Source organism: Astyanax mexicanus, chromosome 15 (assembly GCF_023375975.1).
Source record: "Astyanax mexicanus isolate ESR-SI-001 chromosome 15, AstMex3_surface, whole genome shotgun sequence".
Classification (NCBI taxonomy): domain Eukaryota; kingdom Metazoa; phylum Chordata; class Actinopteri; order Characiformes; family Acestrorhamphidae; genus Astyanax; species Astyanax mexicanus.
In genome coordinates this window covers 22819397-22841847 of record NC_064422.1, presented here as the reverse complement: position 1 = coordinate 22841847, position 22451 = coordinate 22819397, and the positions used below count along the sequence as shown (strand labels likewise).

General features: G+C 37.1%; 1 protein-coding gene across 1 annotated transcript in view; it reads right to left on the bottom strand.

The window, feature by feature from the left end:
• The window catches only part of nrbf2b (nuclear receptor binding factor 2b), a 119278-nt gene that overhangs the window by 20845 nt on the left and 75982 nt on the right, over positions 1-22451 (bottom strand). The window contains exon 3 of the mRNA XM_007255119.4: positions 18134-18344. Coding sequence (XP_007255181.2) covers positions 18134-18223 — 90 coding nt within the window. The 5' untranslated portion in view covers positions 18224-18344. The remainder of the gene's footprint in view (positions 1-18133; positions 18345-22451) is intronic.

Genomic DNA, 22451 nt, shown 5'->3' with positions numbered 1-22451 from the left:
GAAGAAATTATTAGACAGTAAAACAAATTATTAGTTGAAAGAAATAAAGGCAATATTTTGCATCATTTAAACCTCAGCAAAACTTCTGCCAAAATTGTATTTTCAGTTTAAGAGTGCATCCTCCTCAATAAACACACTTTTTAATTTTTCAGCAATTAATACAAATCATTTTACTTAATATTTCTCATATTGTCTCTAAATTTAAAGGTAAAGCTTAAGCTTTCCATACTGTTGTGGTATAATATCAAAGTAATGAAATTTACCTTTGAAACAGAACAAGATCATCATAAATTGGAACAATCACATTTTCAATAAATGCTAATTTTCACAAAAAAAAACACCCTGTTATTGTTGCATGCATGACAAGAAATAAAAAGTAAAAATGATTTCCTGGTACATATGATTTATTTGTAGTCTATGTAGTCTTATAGTCAAAAATTATGTTTGAGGGCCAAAAGACACAATAATCTAATATTTCCATTACAGAATTCTACACTTTTAGAAGTAGTACTAAAACAGTGCATTTTTGTTACAGTAACAACACACTTTACACCTTGTTCAGCACATGCTCTGCTCCTAGATTCTGTAAGTAGGTAAGCATGTTGAAGAGGATGGGTGCGAGAACAGCTGTATCACAGCTCCAGGTCTAACTGTCTGAGACATTACCGCACAGTGGAAGGTAGGTGGACCTAATAAAGTGTCCTCTGACTGTAAACAGGCTCCGGGGGTTGTTGCAGTGGTTTTGTGGTAGTGTGAGGGTTATTAAAATGAGCGAGAGTTGTCGAGGTGTTGTGGGTGTCCAGAGGAAATCCCCACTCCACCAGCCTCCCACTGCTGCTGCTCAGAAGTCTGGCAGCGGCCCATCACTATCTGCACGCCTGGGATTTTCCTCATGCTTAAATAAGATTACTGATCAGAAACAGCTCCACCGACTCTTTGATCTGCGGCCGACGTGCAACAGTCCTTAACACGTTTCAGCCTCTGCTTTATTAGAACAGGAATCTAATATGAGCATCGTCACACAACAATGACTTTTTTTAACTGATTCAATTTACTGTAGAAGCCTGTGGATCACAGTGGAGGCGTGATGAAGGCCGATTTTCTATTACTATATGTAATTCTTCTCTGTTCTGTGTTGGCATAGTGTTAAATAAACAGTATGTGTTTATTTTCTGTATCAAAGAAAAAGGTAAAATCCCTAAAGATGTATTAATGTGAATATTTTGGAATGCTTCATATGAAAGAAAAATTAACTTTACAAATACAGCTCTGGAAATTAAGAGACCACTTTAGTTTCTGAGTTTCTGCACAACGCTTCTTCCAAATTTTAAATAAAAAAAATGTCATTTAGAGCATTTATTTGCAGAAAATGAGAAATGGCTGAAATAACAAAAAGGATGCAAAGCCTTCAGACCTCAAATAATGCAAAGAAAACACGTTTATATTCATAAAGTTTAAATAGTTTAAAAATCAATATTTGGTGGAATAACTCTGAGTTTTAATCACAGTTTTCATGCATCTTGGCATGTTCTCCTCCACCAAACTTACACACTGCTTTTGAATAACTTTATTCCATCCCTGGTGCAAAAAATCGAGCAGTTCAGTTTGGTTTGATGGCTTATGATCATCCATCTTCCTCTTGATTATATTTCAGAGATTTTCAATTTGGTCTCAATTTGTTTTTTGAGTAAATATATTAGTAATAAAGGAAGGGGGAAAGCAGATTTCTACCAGATATCATCATTTGGGGATCTCAACATTTTTATGAATAAAGTTTTTTGAACATTCTGTAAAGCACTACAGCTCTATTGTCCTGTGTGTGTGTGTTACATGTTGAAGGACATAGCTCTAATTCACAGTATGATGTTGAAGGCTGGTGAGAATTAGTGATAAACAAGCCTCTCAAACAGAGAGACAGACAGACAAATATGGCAGACAAAAAAAAACAAAACCGGACATAAACATCACTACTACACTTAAATTTAATTTATAAAGTACTTACAAATGATAAAACTACATATCACATCATGTCATAGAGAGACAGAAAAGGTGACAGAAATACTAATGTGAATATTTACTTGTTCATATTGCTAAATTGACTAAATTGGTATCACAGTGCAGCTACTAATAGAAATACTTTCTCCTAATCTTTTCCCTACTGGTATAACTTAGAAACAACTCAAATAAACAAATAAACACATTCCAATCATTTGTCCCTTCATTTGTAAATGTGCTTAATTTACATATATTTATTCATAAAGGCACGTATAGAAGAAGGGAAAAAATAACCGATTTTTTCGGAAAGTGAGAAATTATTTATTTATTGTTATTTGTTGAAAGTGGTCAGTTAGCTCCAGCATCAACATGTGACACGGAAGCTGCTCTGCTGCAGACAGGAAAGCTCTGCAGAGGGTGGTGAAGGCACCACAGACATCTACACCTCCAGATGCAGGAAAATATGCTGCTATAGCAATTTGCACTTTGGACTTTATGTTGCTGCTACTTTCCTCCTCCCCTTATGTTTTGTGTATGATATCTATTTTATTCTATTTTTATTTTTAGTATATTTTATTTTCATTTCATTTTTATATTCACCTTATTTTAACAATTGCTCTTTTGGATGTATACTGGACCGTGAGATTACAATTTCGTTCCACCTCATGTACCACATGTGATGTGAATGACAATAAAGTCTGATTAATTCCTTGAATCCTTATTAAGCCTTTGGGTGTACAACATTAATGAAGCAAAAAGGGTTCATTAAAAAAATATATATATATATATTTTTAAATGTATTTTAAAATTTCTTTCCTGTTCTCGATTCACCTTTTCTGCAGAATATTTTACGATGATTAGATCACTAATTATAAGCCACAATTACCTTAACTTACTTTACTATAGGCAAAAATGACAACTGGTTCTGGATATTCTTTAGACGTTTGAGTAATTTGTCATGTGACATTGAAGTGTCTAATGTCAACTGCAAATGGAATTAACCTTCAAATATATATATATATATATATATATATATTTACTTATTTCAGTCTTTCATTATTTCACTTCCACTTGTGTTAGTATGTTTCCAAATTAGGAACTTTAATTAAATAATTTTAATAAAAGCCAATCATTTAATGTCCTGTATCCCTGCTAGTAAAAGCTGATCTCTTTTACAGATATGCCTGTCATCTTTGTTCACATATCTATAGCACAAATGCAATTCCTTTGCCTAAAATGACTACATTGTTTTACAATCAGAACTAGAAATCTGCAGCTGCATTGCATATTATTTCTATTCCTATTATTCTTATTGGAAAAAATATCTGAAGATCATTTTTTAACATTACAGTTTTCTCGATTACACAATAAAATAGTGACATCCAACAGTCTGTATGTGTTTGTAATTATTTTTAGATTGGACTCTGGTGAATGCTTTCATTAGATGCATTTAACATTAACATACTGTACATATTTCTGTTTACCAACACCAGGAATGAATATACTCTACTTAAGCACTTAAACTGAACTCCTCTATTAATGCACACAATTACCCAACAGTAATCATTAGACCACATGCTCATTACAGTTTACTTACAGAATAATGACTTAATTAACACCTTAATCACACCACTGCCTTCATACACACATTTAAACATGCACTCATGTGATTTTAGAGTGTTATATTTATCTATTGTCTATTGTGTGTTGTCAATGCATGTTGTTCTATGTCTAAAGGGTTTTACTATTGTCACATGTCCTTTATCTGCTGCTCTGGAGATTTAGTCTAACAGTGTTTTGTGGTACTGTTCAACCAAGTATGAGTATAACTAAGCAATAATACACGAGAAAGAGTGCTATAACGTGTAATATTGGCCTGAGGCCTCGTGTCTACAACCGCAGCACAGCAGTGCCAATATTACGTATTATAGCACAAACCTCAAGTGTATTATTGCGATTATACCACAGTTCAACAGTACAACTGTTTATTAAAAGATTTTAAGTTAAAGAGGACGAAAAAATAGGATCTGTTTGGTTATAAACTCTCCAGGAGTTAAAATAGTCAGTCCCATTGCTGCTCTGTTTGTAGCTGCACTGTTTGGCTGGTAAGCACTGCATTGTGCATGTGGCAGAGTAATACATGGAGAGCTTTGGTTACAGTGCATTACCGGCTGATAACGGCACTCATAAAACACCTCTCAGCCAATCACATTGCAGGGTTGGAACTAACTGCGATATAATGACAATTAAACTTACATTTACATCTGAATATATATTTGAATTGACATGGATTGATGTCTTAATTTAATGAGAGAGTTTAATGAGCATTTTAATTATTAAATTAGTTTTTTCGAGATTATGCAGAATAATGCAACATTATATTTGTCTGAATGTATGGTTTTGTAAATTCAAAAATACTAGAATATTAGCAAGAATTAAAATAAGTATTGTTTGAAAAAAATAAACCCTTCAGGAGTAGTTGTAAAATGTTGTTTTATTAGTGAGCAGCAAAGTGTGATTATAGCATGATTTTCTTCTCTATTAATGTAACTGTGCTGGAGATAAAGGGTTTTAATTTTCAACAAAAAATTAAGAAAGAAAATAAATCAGAAAGTCGACAAGAACTATATCCACCCACTCTTTTAGTATTTAAATTAATAAAGTGGTATTTTAGATCAGCTCACACTGATGTAGGTTAATAGGAAAAAAGTATATCAAACTGTCTATAAAAGTTTATCCATTAATACACAGGCCCTTCCTGTGGTTTTGTGTTGTTTGTGTCATTAATATTTCAAATAAAGTCCATCGCATGTGGGCGTGTTTCTCGTAAAACTGAAGCTCACCCACTCGCCGTAACGGTCTTTGCTATAGTATCAAATTTCATTAGCGTACGTCTGTTCAGACTCTGTATTTTGGGTTGCGGCCTTCACCCCTGAGAGACGAACGCCTGCTTATGCAAATATTAGCCCAGCAATTACACTGACACATGACTGGTAATCAAACGGTGACCTTTGACCCCGAGCCTTCCCGACTGTCATTTGATTCGCCGGCAGCCCGAGCTAATCAGCCCTCTACAGAAAAGACTGGAGGTAAGTTCACTTTTAATAAGCCGCGAGATTACGCTGCCCTGAGATGCCGCATGCATAAACACCTTGTATGATTTCATTAAGCGCCTCGTAATGACGCTCGCAAGCTCACATTTCTCCTGAATAGAATTGATAGGAAACAATATCGGCCCTAAAGTACGCCTAATGCTGTTAGGGAAGAGTGGGAGGAACTGGGGGGAAATATAGCCACCAAAGTCTTTCATTTAGCCAAAAACGAGTGGGCGGCAGAGGCATTACTAGGGCCAGCCTAAAAAAAGAGAGAGAGAAAGAGAGGAGAGACAGAGAGAAGGAGAGAGAGAGAAAGAGTGTGCGAGAGAGAGAGAGAGAGAGAGAGAGAATAGATGGGGGGGGGGGGGCTGCTAATGTTTGTACATCAGAGTAGGAGTAAATTAGTCAGTGTGAGTCCCTGACTGCTAATACAAGTTAAACTGAATGCTGATCAGTTCCTTCAAATAACAAGGTGTGAACAAGAACCCTGAAATCACGTACTGGAGTATGTGGATCACGAGGACAGAAAAGGTCACATGACCTGTAACTATGGTCTGTAACTATGTAAACTATATAAAGTTTGTAATGATCACTTGTTTCTTTCTATTAGGATCTGATCATATTTGATCATATCTGATCAGATTCCTTTTATTTCTGTTTATAAATAAGGGTTAATCTACTGTTTTATTAAATAAATGAGTCTAAGTGTTTGCTGCGTGGCATGCCTACACACCAAGGGAAGTCGGATTTCGGCACAACACCCATTCTTTTTTCAGTACCACTTTAAAATAAGACTACCTTTAAGTGTTTATAAATGATTTAGTGAATTAGTTTATTAATGGTTACTTATTAGGTTGTAAATGCCTTAAAATCATTAATAATCAGTTATAACACATACCTAGAAAGGGCAACAATGACCTGTTGTTTGCAAAATAGTGAACCCACAGCCATCTATATTGTTGCCCTTTTTATGTATGTGCTGATTATTAACGATTTTTAAAGCATTTACAACCTAATTAGTAATCTTTAATAAAATAATTGCAAACCATTTATAAACACTTTACAAAGGTAGTCTTATTTTAAAGTGGAACCCTTTTTTCCTCTGATTTGTTTGAAGACTTGACTGACTATTCTGTAAATGAGTCCAAACCATCGAGAAAAGTGTTTCACACTGCAGGAGAACCGGACCATGGTTCAGTAGATCCAGATTGAAGAAGCTTTCATACTTATCTTGTTTGGTCTGGACTTTCAGACTTTTCTGTTTGGTTCAAACCAATGATGCTGGTGTAAAAGGGTTTTAAGTTTAAAAACTGGTGTAAAACTTTTAAGTTTTAAAAACGTCCTGAGACCACCGCTTTCAGTCGCACCAAACTCTGGGCCTTTTGTCCAGATTGTAGTTCAGCGGTTTGCAGCCATTTTCATGTCTGTTTATTTTGTTTGGACTAAATTACAAAGTCAGAAAATCCAGACAAAACATTATAGGTGTGAAAGGACCCTTAGGGTGTTTCACACCTGTAGTTGGTCAATTACAAAACAGGCCAATTACATTAAACTTTAAACAATTTTTTTTTTTTGGTGGACAAGATAAGACAAATAGAGACAAGATAAGACAAATAGTACCGTGAGGACAAAAACACAGCAACCCCATACTCTTTTTACTAAATACAAAAGAGTACTAAATATTTTTTACTAAACATTATTATTGTTAATAAGCCACCACTCATCCCATCCAGTAAATAATTTCAAGTGAACAGTGTGAGAAACACAGTTTATCAGAGTGGCTCGAATTAGTTTGTCGTAAAAAAAACATATTTGATTTGAACTTCATTACAGAAACCATCAGCATTAGCTGAACTAATTTCCTTCATGACATCTACACCATGAACGGATAAAAAAAAAAAAAACATTATCAAGAAATATTATCTAATCCTCAAACAGCATATTTGTAGTCATTTTGTCATTCTTTTGATTCTTCTCTACTCTGAATAATTATGAATCCTAGAACTGACCACTCAGAACTGTAATATTTGGCCTATTTATTATAATTATGTGGGTTCTTTCCAAAAGCCCCGTTATCTTCCTTGCTTTGTCTGGTCTTTGATTTTACAGATTTCTCAAACTTCCTCTTTTTAATATTAGAGATCACATCATATAAGATAAATACGGCAGTTAGTTCAGCACCTGCATCCTATGATAGAGAGGAAAAGAGCATTACAGTATTTATTAGATTTGCTGTCACCAGAGAATAGAGCAAATTCCCATCATTCGCATTTAGAAATATGATGCAGCTGCCTGAGCTCTTCCTAACTGTTTTTAATTGGTGAGAAATAGGAGTCTGAGGCAAAAACATCATTACAGGATAAACTTCCACATCGGGGTATTACTGATTTTATTACACGCTTTATTGCCTCATTTTGCTTGAGAGGACAAGAACGTTGAAGAGTTTTGAGCTGTTTCTTGTTCAGCGATGCATGGCATTGATCCAAATGATATCTATCACAAAACAATTAGGCTGTCTCGCAGAAATGACTGTTTAATAGAAACTGATTCTGGGACATTCTTCAAAACACAAAAATCTGATAACGCTAGATTTTAATCTCCAAAACGGCTCAACTCTACAGCAAAAGTGAAACGTGGAATTTTTCAAACTCTTAGCTCAGTTCCATCGTTGGACTTATTGATACGCTTTTCAGCTTTTGTTTTTCATTACTGACTGCAGAGGATATTAACTGTCCTATCCAGTTAGCGAGCACAGTGAATTCTGCGCCGTCTCTAAGAGAGGAGTACTAATGCTTTCCTCAAGCAAAGCAGGCACAGCTCAATCACCCCACAGCAGGACTGGGGGGGTAATAAATGGCCCGGTGCCCATCCTCATATCCCTGGCAGGCAATTTACGCTTGTAACGATCCTTCCAATCACTGACATCTTTATAGATGTTGCAATACTGGCAATTGTAGTAATTCTATTTCAGCTCAATCCAATGCTAACTTTTGCACATTAATCTATCCCAGCAATATTTTCTCCTTGACTAGTTCGGCTAACGTCCTGAACGTATTTGATTTCTCCTCTGCCACTATAAAAATCGCTCTCTTGTTTCTTCTGATTATGTATGAGGATAAGACCCAAGGTAAAAAAAAACAAACAAATAAAAAACAAACAATGATGACAACAATGATAGTTTTAAAATTTTAAATCTACAAACTGATATAAACCTAAATATTTTTCATATTTTCATCCAGCAGGTTCAGGATAGAAAAGGTGATATTCAAAATAAAAGTTATATTTAACGTAAAATTTTGAAAACATTCTGTTATATTTCTCTCTAAGGTTGCTTGGTTTCTCCATGTCACTAAAAAAAGGAAAATGTACTGAGCAGTTCAGCACACTCCGAATAAGTATCTCAAACTATGTCTGTCATTCAAAAATGTCCCAATTTATCATTAATCTTTTTTAATATGTTTACTTAACAATAGACATAGAATAGAAAAATATCTGAGATAAGTCCAACAAATCAGAAAGAACCCCCATATGATTACAAAGACCTTGTCTTAAAAGTTTAGTTTAAAAGTGGCGTATTGTTCCACTGTGCAGCACAGCTGAAACAAATATCTTGTCAAATGTAAAGCATGGGGGTGGATGTACTGCATCGCGCTTTGGGTTGTGTTGCAGCAGGCAACATTGGAATATATTAGAAGGAGGAAAGAATTGACTCCCTAAAATACCGTTTTTTAGGCTGAAAAGAGGATAATGATAAGGCAGTATAATGATAATGATGACGAAAACTTGAGGAGACACACAAATGGGAAACAAATAAGAGTATAAAATTACAATAAATCAATAAATGACAGTGTATACAATGTACTTAGTTTTAACATATGAAAACATTAATATATATTCATATTTTTAATTTTAGTCCAATTACTAATAAAAAATACATAGGCCTCACATCTTCAATTATGACGGATACGTTACATTGGCTTAAATCACTAGAGGCAGGTAGTCAAGATGGCAACCTGAGGACTGAGTGGGGACTTCTTCAGTCTCATTGTCATCGTCTTGACGCGATTTCCTCCTAAAAGCACCGACACGCGTGTCTCCATCAGCAGAAATTTGTCCCGGCCGGGTGGAGGGACCCAGTTTGACACTTCCTGCTTCCTGCCCGGCTGAGAAACTTTCACTGTAGTGCGAGGACGAGCGGTTTGATGATTAGCTGACTCAGTCTGGTCCCGGGCCGCAGGACGCCTTGTCGTCCAATCAAGGCCTCCTCCGTCATGGTCGCTGCGAGTGGCTCTCTGCCTTCTCCAGTCTGATGGGATGAAGACGGAGCACCCGGCAAGCTAATTGGACATGGCACGTTACAAGCTGAGAACAAGCTAAGTGGAGCTAGCCGTCAGGAGAGACTGATTAGCCCGGGGGTTCGGGGTGGGGTTCTTCCACTAGAAGCACAACGTCAGTTCCTGCTACTGGTTGAACATTAACATGCCGGCTAAAGCAAACCTCCTCCAGCAGATCCTGATCCATGTGGAGATCAGACCTGCTAGAGGAAGTGGGCGCTTTGAATATAGAGGCGTCTGTCAGGGGGGCCTGTGTGGCCACAACAAAGCCATCAATCAGACACTCTTTGTTTTTGTGAGCACAACAAGATTGCCAGTGAATGTCAGCGAAAATTGCCCTGTCTGTACTTTCTCTATACTGTATGAGGGACATTCATGCACTGGGAGGAGAATGGGAAGATGGGAAGGTGCTGGAAGAGGCAGGAAGCTGTACAAAGAAAGAAAAATCCACAGAAAAACACACAGCCCTGCTGACAAGTGAGGAAATTACCAACTGAATAAAGGGAGTCTGCCTGAGTTGATATGATGAAAAAGTTGGATAAAGTGGTATGGACTGATTCATAATGCTATGGATTGAGCCTACCTTCAGTGAATTAGACAAAATGGAAAAAATTGAAGCTTACAGCTTACAATGACTCTGCTGGGATGTTCAGCTTAGCCATTTTCTCTAGAGTCTCTTCACCCCCTGTAGCCCGAGCCATAAAATTGGTACTGCCATATGCAAAGAGCAAAATGGTTCTCTCATGCATGCGTTTGTGATTTGGCAAGTGGCTGGTTCTCTTCTTGTTCAGTACTTGTCCTTTTCATGCATAAGCCAGAATATTGAGGAAGCACTGCAAAGTTACAGACAGAGAGAGAGGTATTGATAGACTTGTACATCACCAATCTCCTTTACCTATAGTTGTAAAATTCCACAAATAAACACAATTTACACTGGTATACAGCTCTGGAAAGAATTAAGACACCACTTCAGTTTCTGAATCAGTTTCTCTGATTTTGATATTTATTAGTATATGTTTGAATATAATGAACATTGTTTTTTTATTCTAAAAACTACGGACAACATTTCTCCCAAATTCCAAAAAAATATTTTGTCATTTAGAGCATTTATTTGCAGAAAAATGAGAAATGGCTGAAATAACAAAACAGATTCAGAGCTTTCAGACCTCAAATAATGCAATTAAACAATTTCATACTCATAAAGATTTCAGAAATCAATATTTGGTGGAATAAACATATTTTTTATTTGTTCCCCTCCACCAGTTTTACACACTGCTTTTGGATAACTTTATGCCACTCCTGGTGCAAAAATTCAAGCATGGCTTGTGACCATCCATCTTCCTCTATATTACATTCCAGAGGTTTTCAAATTTGGTAAGATCAAAGAGACTCATAATTTTTTAAGTGATCTCTTATTTTTTCCAGAGCTGTATAAACACTTCATTATTATATACCAGAAAACAACAAACCTTGTAACCCCCTAGAATCTGGATGTTTAACCACACTCTATCACAAGCACAACTACATTATTGTTGCAATTAACATCAGTTTCATAGGCCCTTTACCAAATACTTCATAATAAAAGGCAGAATGATAAACCTAGGGCTCGAAGAATTAACTACATTTAGCAGAGTAGAAAACACAAGACAGAAAACACATCCACCAACTACAGTGGGGGTATGCCTCAGGCCTGATTTGCATGTCAAGAATCAAAACTTAGGCAGGCTGCACTTATGGTGTCCAAACTTCAAAATTACTTGGAATAAACTTTATGTACATTCACTAGGCCTGAATTTCTTTTTAAGGTTTTTTTTTTCAGATGACAACAATATGCTTGTTGACTGTTCTAAGGCTTGAAGCTGTAGGCGATTACTAAACACGTTCTTTGTGTTTAAACCAACAACAGGGATTGTGAACAGAGTCCGGGTGTGAGAAAACAAAGGAAAAACTAAACCCTGCATCCTCTCCTCTTCTGTTTAATTAACGCAGATGGGTCATTAGGGGGATGGAGAAAGAGGTAACTGAACCCCAGATTAAAACAGAACGAGAGGCCGAGGAGGCCAAAAACACACTCATTTACTGATAAACTTTCCGCATTAATAGTGTCATTAAAGAATAGGATTGTGGAAAGCAATAACAGCTTATAGAATTACACAAATGGGGGGGAATATTCCGACGTGCTAATGAGCTTCTCTGCTGAGGCTGCTCTTAATGGGCTTCTGCATGAGCGTTATTACCCACACTGCTCCACACCGGATCCCTCCACGAGGAGAAGAGGAGAGTCCGATAGCCGCGCTGATATAATTGTCAGCCCGGAGTCTCTGGGTTTAGGCTTCGTGATTCATCTCCATTCAAATGGGCAGAGACGGCAGCTCAGACTGCACCTCCATCATCATCCACAGCGCTACCAATTCCCTGGAAAATAATGAATCGCAGCTTCATTTGTAACTGTCAGAAAGACTCCCTGCTCTGCGCTGTTCCTTCCCTCTGAGAGGGGAGCGACTGGTGGCCGAGTTAGTGAGGGTTTAGTGCGGCTGTAATGTGAGCTGGATCCTGGGATTTGTTTGTTCTGTTGTGTCTTTGTCATGATGCTCAATATTGTTCAAAATGACATTTAGGCCACTTGTTTTACAGCATCTTCATTTCTCTCTCTATCTCTCGGCCTCACACACAATAGCTTTTCAAATAATAATGTTTTATTATATACCTTCTTAACTTTCAATGGAAGTCAATGTAAAAACATTTATATATATTAACAGCTCTGGAAAAACTTAAGAGACCATTTCAGTTTCTATCAATCAATATTTGTTGGAATAACCCTGGTTTTTAATCACAGTTTTCATGCATCTTGGCATTTTCTCCTCCACCAGTCTTACACACTGCTTTTGGATACCTTTATGTCACTGCTGGTGCAAACATTCAAGCAGTTCAGCTTGGTTTGATGGCTTGTGATAATCCATCTTCCTCTTGATTATATTCCAGATTTTCTGAAATGATAAACGGGCCAATAAAGATAGCAAATCACTTGATACTTGCAAAATTACTTGAAAAGTATTTCAAAAATATTTGTTTCTTCATCTCCTTTGCAAACGTTGTTTTTAAGAAAAATCGTTTTTCCACGACACAATGCTATGCCTCTCTGATACTTGTCCTGAAACACTCACAGAAAGGGGTAGAGTTGGTATAGGGTTAGGAGAGAAAAAGAGAGAGGGAGAGAGAGAAAGGTAGAGAATTGATAGAGAGAGTTGCGCTTTTTGTTGTCTGTTTTTCTCTTGTTAATGACAGGACTCTGAGCCGTCAGATCCTCTCAGAGGTCGTCCATCTTCCTCGGCCGTCCGCCCACTCCTGCAGCAGCGCTGCACACACTGCTCAGGCCGGCCTATCCCGGCCCTGTAGACCACCATTATGGCCGTGTCAGGGTGCGCCCCCCTCCTCAGCCCCTAGTGATTAATCATCATTTGGAGAGTGCTGGCAGGCCGTTCAGGAGAGAACCCCCCTTGCCCCAGGTGGTACACAGGGTCCGGAAGAGAAAGGAGCACGCTGCTGGGCCTTTATACACTCACCCCTGGAGCACTAGGGAGAGAGAGAGTCAGACTCATAGAGAGAGTAAAAGAGAGAGTCAGAGACCTTACCACCTGAGGGACTTAACTGAGCCTGGTCGTTATCAGCACAAACACATTGTAAAAAAAAAAAAAAAAAAAAAAAAGTTAATATTAAATATGCACATATAGCTCTGGAAAAAAAACTAAACCACTTAGAAAAGATCAGTTTCTTTGATTTTACCAAATTGTAAACCTCTGGAATATAATCAAGAGGAAGATTGATGATCACAAGCCATCAAACCAAGCTGACCTGCGTGAGTATTTGCACCAGGAGTGGCATAAAGTAATTCAAAAGCAGTGTGTAAAACTGGTGGAGGAGAACATGCCAAGATGCATGAAAACTGTGATTAAAACCAGGGTTATTCCACCAAATATTGATTTCTGAACTCTTAAAAATGTATGTATATGAATTTGTTTTCTTTGCATTATTTGAGGTCTGACCGCTGCACATCTTTTTTGTTATTTCAGCCATTTCTCTAAATGACAATATTTTTATTTGGAATTTGGGAGAAATGTTGTCTGTAGTTTATAGAATAAAACAACAATGTTCATTTTAAACATCTTAAACATGTTCCTATAAATAGCAAAATCTGAGAAACAGATTCAGAAACTGAAGTTTGAACTTATTTTTTTCCAGAGCTGTATACATATTGGATTATCAGTAGTAAACTATACATGTTTATGGTGGCATGCAGCACTTTCATCCCCTGGTCAAATTTAATTTCTGTTACTCTAAACCCCTAAAAGCTCCAATGAGCAAAAAAGTGTTTGGAGAGAAAAAAGGTGCAGAATTTTATGAACAAAAACATTTCTCAAACTGTTAAGCATGGGGACGGGTGAATCATTCATTCTTGGGGCTTGTGTTCGAGCCAGTGTCAAAGAGAACATTTTACAGGTAGAGGGAGTTTATAAACATTATGTTTATGTAAAATCTGTGTTTGATTGAATAACTGTAAATTTACAATAACATTTAAAAAACTGACACTAAGATAAAATTAGTTTTAGTAGCCAATCCTGCAAGTTAAGTTAAGCACATTCTTATTAATGTTTTCTCACCGCTTCTTCCACCACTGCTCTTCTCATGACTCAACTAATCCTTTTCTTCCCACACTCTGACTCTGAGGTTTCTGTTCGCATCTCAGCATGTCTGGCTGACATCTCATCATGGATGTCAGCCCTCCATTTGATGCTGAAGCTGCCAGCAGATAGCAGTGCAGAAAAGTTACAGGGAATTATAGCATTTTCACTAATTTCAGTTATATCAGTATGGCCATGCTGTGAATCCCAACATAATTAAACTGGCCAGGATAACTTAACCTGAGGACTACAGTTGTAGTAGACATGTCTGGTTATGGTGTGGTCTGGTTCTTGATCCACACGTGTCATGTGCGTACATGGAATACATTCTGGAAGGCATTACCACCCACGGTGGACATGGACACAATGCAGTGGGTGATAATGATCGTGAGAGGCACTGTCTGGCTAGAACTGTCCATGTCAACAGACAAGCAACTCAGACTCTGTCAGAAATCACATCCACATTTAATGCATTTAAACGCACATTTAATGTTGTGCATAATTGAGTTTGAGAGAGTGAATGCCATTCATGTTTTGCTGCACGTTGCATGATGCCTCCATAAACACAGCCAAGTACATAGGGGTACCAGTGGTTGATAAAAAGAGCATGAGTTGGTTTATTTGCGCATTAGAATCAGTTTTTTTTATAGAAGTTTGGTTGTCAGGAATTTAAAGGAGAAATCCAGTGTGAAATGGACTTGGAGTGTAATGAAACATAACAATAAGCAGTACAAACTTTTGTTGAATAGCCCACCTCCATTCTCCCCCAGCATTCTGAAATACAGAGCTTTAACCCGATGCTCCCAACTGGATTACAGTGCTGGTAAAAATGTTTTTACACCATAAACAAGCTCAAAGTAGCTCCACCCTTTATTGGTAGAATTCTGAGGGCCCTGAAATTTAAAACGGGACGCTAAGAACTTTGAAAAATACTGTTTGCCACCTTGAAATTAAGTCAACAATAATGTGACTGAGGAGCATTAATGAATAGGTAGGATAGAGGAACAGATTGCAAAATAAATTCTGAGAGAACGCATAAAATCTAGCTAAAACATATCTCTATAATATTGATACTTTTTCATTGAATTGAATGGGCAATGCTATGCCCCAATTGTGAGCATTATAAGCCTATTCGGAGCATTGGCTAAAAGCATTGTATTTCAGAATCATATCATTTTCACTACACATTTTACACTGGATTTCTCCTTTAAATCAGTTAAATGCAACTTCTTTAATTGTGTCTGCGTCGTTAGGGAAACTCTTCCATAGGACTCTATGTACGAATGAACAAAAAAAAACAACATTTGGTTACTCCAGATTGTACATGTGATGAAAATGAACTAAAATGAAACTTAACTTTCTTATAACATTTATACTTTTAAATGGGATGCAACACATTTACTGTAATGCAAAACACTACTAACATCTTACGCAGCTCACTCAGCACTGCACCAGCATGCTGTAGCTTTTAAAGTGAGAGTACACCTATTTTCTACTTGTAAACAAATAGAGCATGAAGATATCTGTGTTTGTATAAACAGTACAGGTGCACTAATGGCATCTTATTACTATGTTAAGCAGCAATATATGTAATGAACTAATTATTTCACACATAGTCTTAATGCTTTGGCTTCTACAAGGATAAAATGAACTTATATTAAGTATATTTTCAGTGTGAACTGGAACAAAACTGATGGTTGATTATGTGCATCCTCAGTTTCCTTTTGTTTTAATAATAAAATAAAAAACATGGCCTTCCTAATTAAAATCTTCACTTCAGGCTTTTCCCTTCAATACTGCTGTTTGTTGTTTTTATGAAGAAAGATAAAAAAAAGTAAGATGCTTAGAGTTGGGTGAAGGATGAGAATGAGTGAAAGAGAGAAAGAGAGGGAGAGATTATGCAAAATGTGAACTCCTGATTACCACAGTAAACAGTCCAGTCCTTCATTATTAACAGAAGCTCAATATGAAATCCTTTCCTTTGATAAACAAAGCTCTGTTCATTTATGCAATGAATCAAAATCAACACACTCTTCTGTCCGGCCACTTGAGTCTCTTTCCCCCATTAACCTGAACAGAACATTAAGAGGCTTTTTAATGACAGTGTTTAATATTCGTAAGCCTTCGGTTCATAAAGACCTAATGACACTGATGCACGCAATTCATTACCGGCCACATCAAGAAATGATGGATATGCGGCTTAATGGCTAAACTTTGACTGGGTCTGCACGAGGCTACGACTTTAACAAGGCGCCGCCTTCTTGAAACAGTGGCACCAAATTAAAGAACCATTTAGCCCAACCGTTTATTAGTGCAGCCTGACACGCGGCCGTCTCCTCTGAGGCCTCCACACACACACACACTCTCTTCTCTCTCTCTCTCTCCCTCACACATTCACACAGGCCCCATCATTCCTGCACCCCTCACAGGTAAAGATTAACGCCTTTAATGGCACCATTTGCTTAATGTTCTGCTGCACAGTTTTTCCCTCATAAAGAGTTGTGTTGGGCAGCGTTGTTTCTCTGCTCTGAATTTCTACTTTCACTCACTGTCTGGAATCTCTGGTAACACTTATTGTGGTCAGGCTTCTAAAACTGAACTGAACTTAATACCCTGCTGAAAACACCACAGACCAGTATAGCAAAAAACAGCTTATGTTTTGGCAAAAACTAAAATGATATAATAATAATATAATTTAAGTGATATATAATAGTAATATCTAATTTGATTAGTTTATTAGGGGGGCATCATTTTCAACATCCATAAAGAGTTGATGTTGAATAAAACTGTAAAAAATAGTTCATACTTCTACTCAGTGATAAAACTCCTGTATCTGGACTGCAATTGAAAAATGAGTAGGACCAGTACGTTTTTTGGCTTTCTCAGTCACATGACATGACGGTGTACAGTAGCTCCTCCATTTCCACTTGCTGTTGTGTTTAAGTGGATCTCCATGGAAATTTGCACCCAAAATAATTATGGTGTGTGGCAGTGGATAAATAGATATTTTATTAAACGCGACATGACGAAACTCAGGTTTGTGCATCCGGACTGGAATACAATTACCGGAGGGCCATGGAGTTCAACAAAAAAACAGTAGATAATTCAGCCGGTAATTTTCTCAGAGGACGTCTGAGAAAAACACATACATGGTCGTTCCGGACGGGAATAAAATCACAGAGGACTCCCTCCACAAAAGAGAAAATTACCCCAGGGCCCCTTAAGAAACTAATCCCGTCTGGTTAGGGCTTGAATCTACAAAAGAGAACTGTATTTTAGCTTAATAACTGGATATCCATGCACATGTATACACTAACTCTGATTTTCCTTATATAGAGAAATATAATATAAGGAAAACATTTTGTGTACTATTAGAAATCATATGGTGAAAATCCACATTTGTTAGTAAAGTGGGTCCATGTTTACAAAAAGTCACAACAGTTTCAATTTAGGCCAATTAGACATCTGATTTATACCTGAATCATATAAACCCATAACTGTCCAATAATCTTATTTGTCATGTAAATGCTTTGATCAGATTACTAAAATAAAATAGGATTTTCTGCAGTTATCAGAATCACACTCATTAACTACAAACATGAGAGCGTACATGAAATCCTTTTATTGTGGTGTGTTATGTTTTTTTTCTGTTATTAATCATATATTTGCTTGTTTATTTATGTATTTATTATTTATTCATTCATTAACTGTTTAATTAACTTTTTGTGTGTAAAGGCAGTTGTTGAACAGATATATCTGAAAAAAAAACTTTTTTCAGGACTATGTAAAAAAAAGTTTTGAATATAGTGTACATACATTTATTCACATTAATTACTAATTTGTTCAGTTTGTATGCTGAGTAACATACATATGTTCATATGTCTGTCTATGTTTCCTGTCAGAAAATGTAGTGAATGCCAGGTTGAGATTCACTTCTGTGTTCTGCTTAACTCTGCTTCCAGTCTGGAGGCGTGCCAAGTTTTGTGAAGTGTGTAAACCTGCTCAGAGCTTTAATGGAAGTGAACTGTACCCGAGTGTGTCTCGGTGGACCCTGCCCTGCCACAGCGGTCAGAACACTCCTGCGTCCAGCGTCCAGTCTCTCCGCCGCTCTGCAGAACATTAGTGTTAATGGCTGCTGGAGCTGATTGAGGAGGCAGAAGTCAATGATGGAGAGGATGCTGGGTAATGAGGGAGATGGTGCTGGGCTGTGACCCGTAGCCCCTCAGCCACGTGCCCATGCTCTGAGAGAGAAAGTGAAAGAGAGAGAGAGAGAGAGAGAGAGAGAGATCCAGGTAAGCCTTGTGGTCAGAAGTATAGGCCCTTTTTTTTCTCTATGGCAGAATGGGAAAACAGCATACATTGTATATAATTACATTTTTTAGCGTTTTCTGAAATAACACATGGTAGAAAAGACAACCGTATTTTTCACAATATAAGACGCACTTAAAATCCTTAAATTTTCCCAAAAATCGCCAGTTGTGCCATATGTATATGTATTATGTATTATGTAGATTTACCAGTCAGGTTGTAAGGAGCAGTAAAGCCATTCCGCAGAAGTCCAGCATTATAAAGGAGTTTCAGTGAAGTTTCTCCAGCACTGAGGCTGAAGCAGTATTAGCATTAGCCGCTAACCGCAGCGCTGGTTACTTTGTCGTACAAATATTGGACTGTAGCCTGTGTAATTAAAACAAGCTACATGAGAAAAACCGCTAGCTGACAGCACCCTAGCTTACAGAACACTCAGGGTTCCTCAGTGTAGCTCTTTTGGGCAGCATTTACTAGCGCTAACTACGGCTAGCGCTGCTGCTAACTATGGCTAGCACTGCTGCTAACCGCTCTGTTGAAAATATTGTAAATCTAAGCTTATTATAAACTATAAACGGAAGTGCTTTACTCACCCAAATAAACAGTTTTCAGGAGAGAAATCTGTGTAGATTAACATACAGAATATTTTTTTTTTTGCTTACCCAGCTTCCCTATTAGAAGGGAAACATGGCGACATTCTTGTTACTATCGTCACATAAAATGCGCATTATAATCCGGTGTGCCTTATGTATGAAAATAGACCAGAAAACAGATGTTCATTGATAGTCCGCTCTTATAATACGGTGCGCCTATAGCACAAGAAATACGGTACATAGATTATTAATTGAGTAGAACAAAAAGTTCTATAATGTATTTTAACTTGCTATGTAAGAGGCCTCCTAACTTCCTTTCTATCATGATTGACTACAGCAGGTAGCTTCTCTACACATACTACACTCTAATACAATGAGGTATATACTCTATACTGTTTTAATCATATGGATTTAACAGATTAGTACCCAAAAGTGACCACAATCAAAACAGATCTGAGAAGAATAATCGTATATAATTGCAGGTTTACACAAATCAGGCATCAATCACCAGTACATACTGTTTTGTAGGTAGAACTGGTGCCAGTACCAACCTGTCACCCTCAGCTGAGAGGAAACTTGGTACAGATGATCAGAAGGAACAACGAAATAATTCCCAAAGCACAGATCTGCCATGAACTACAAGACACTAGAACATCAGTTCTCTGTTTACAGTCACGCAATGTTATATCGCCATGAAGTGGGAGTGAAATAAGCACCAGTACCTTAAAACTGATCATCTCCTTCAAGTTGGAATAAAGTTAGCAGATCATCTCATGGACAAAGACAGAGCTTTCTGAAGGGACATTTTAACAGAAGAAGAGACAAAGGCTTGAGTTGTTTCACCACAATGACCAAAGTTATATCTAGTGTAGTAAAGGTAAGGAAAGGCATTGAATCCCAAGAATGCTGCACCAACTGTTTAGCATGGCGATGGCAGTATAAAACTTTAGCCAGTACGAAGAAACTTTTTAAAACTAGAGTATAACATTAATTTTAGTCCCAATTATCAATATAAGATACCATATAAGATTAGAATGACTAGGAATGGGGCAGTACATTGTTATCACAATATATTATATCAATCATATTATATCAATACATGGTGCCAAATATCTATACTTTTACTGAAACATAGGTGCTTACAAATTTAACAGTTTAATATTGACTGTCAAATTCTGTGAAACTATCACCAATAAATACATTTAAACAAAATTACATTTAAATTTCTGGTATTTGCTTTGCCTGTGATTTCCAGCCTAATTAATGATACTATACAACACTCATTGTCAGTTTTAGTATGAATTATGGTGGTTGTGGCCAAAACTGGTCTCGTCCTCTGAGGGTGGGTAAAATGCCTCATTACAGTGCAATGCTTGTCAGTACAGGCATCTATAAACTGCACATTACTGTCCCTCCTCCAAGCGTGTTGATCTCCAGTGACATGCAGTTAGCAGCAGCCAGTATTCACCCTCCCTGTTCTGGTTACATGGTTTGACAAGGGGAGACCTAGTTAGCGGTTGGGCATTAAATTAGACATGACTGAATTGGAGGGGTGAAAGTGTGTGAGAACTTGACCGATTGGCAGCAGAGTAATCTCGTCATGTGAGAAGTCATTGAGATTTTTAGTATGGTCTTTGAAGGTCTAAAAAAAAGTAATTAAAGTATTTTTTTTTACTGGATGAGTAGTTGAGAAAAATTTAAGAGAAAAGTAATAAAGTGTTTATTTTTACAGTGTAAAGTAACAAAATACAAAGCCAAATCAGAAAATGTTAAGACAGTATTTTTCTTACATTTATTTTAGTTTCATTGCAAAGATACTCAGTGGTTTGCCTAGTCAACTTAGTTTAACTTGAATAAGAATTAATTTCTGCATTTTTGGCCTACAGCACAGTAAAATAATGTAAAGTAAAAGTAAAGACAGTAAGGTAATTCCTTTCACAACATTTAAAAGACATTTAAATACTAAGGGATAAAGCGTTTCAGGCATTATATTCTCCATCCTGTCTATCCTGTAAACACGTCTTAAGGTATGCAAAACTACAGTGTAGAGTTTAGATTCCCTGCCTGAGCCCGAGCTGAGCCGAACTCTGGCCAAGATTTCCCACCACTTTTCTTGGGCTGGGTCGGGTCGGGCTCAAGAAAATGATTTGTGATGTAGCTGTCTGTTTTTTAGTACTCTTTTTTTTTATATAAAGATAAGCCATGATAATCACAATATAGCAAATAACAATTCAAAGTGTGTTTTAAAAAAATTGCACAAGTTATAAAGAATGTTATGTCTGCATTATGCACTTGACTTGCAGTGTATAGCCTTATTGCTGTTTTTTTGTGTGTTTTCGAACGTAGGCTATATGCAATACATTAAAATGTTTATATGTTAAAAAAGTGTTTTTTAGTCTTAAACCTTGTTAATTATATTAGAGTAGAGGAAAGTCATTGTAAATTATGTTATTGTTCTTGTGCAGTGCATAGTCGCATTGATGTTTTTTGTGTTTTTGCACTTAGGCTATAAGCCCAATATAAAAAGTTTGTTTGTTTAGAAAGTATTTTATATTCTTAAACCAGGTTAAATTATATTAGATTATAGGAAAGTCATTCAGACATCATTCTTTTAGCCTAATTTACTGATGTGACTGTGGACGGTGAGACAAGGTGGGCGAGGCCATTAATTCACGAGTTGATGTAGACACGGTGCTTTTCCTGATCAACTTGACTGAAATTCCTCCTGATTGTTCGACTCTTTCATTGCTATTATGCACTGTAGAGGGAGAGATTATTGCACGCCTGTAATGCAGGAATGGATGTATATTAATAAATGAAATTAAGTTGACAAATCATGAAATAAATGTAACAAACACTGTGCTTTTATATTTTATTTGCATTTTCTATACAGTCCCACCTTGATTCTGAGGTTGTACAACTTTTTGAGGAGCTTTTAAAAAGTGAGAGCGAAAGAATAGAAACGACAACTTTTTTGCAAACTAAACACATCCATACTTCACACCCTGCTGATGAGATTAACCAATTTATATAAGCAACGTAAATCCTAGAAGCCCCCCACTGCCCATATGGGCCGACACTGCTATTATATGTTCAATCCCGGTGTCAGGATGAGGAGGTGCGTGTGACACATGAGTGACACCAACACCTACAGGTCCCTCCATCACAACTCTACAACTCACGCAGCTCCCACACCTCGCACGCTCCATTACCATGACAATTTCAATGTCAAAGATGTGGCGTGTATAAGGAGAGGCACTATTGTCTTGAGTTTCCTTGATTTTTTTTTGTTACACCCCCTTAGAGAGAGAGAGAAAGAGAAAGAGAAAGAGAGAGAGGAAGAGAGAGAGAGAGACTGCTCATATAGCCCATTGGTAGAATATAGATAATCAGTTTGGAGAGCGATCAGATCGGAAGAGGAGCGCACAAGCCATCCCAAGAGTGTGTGTG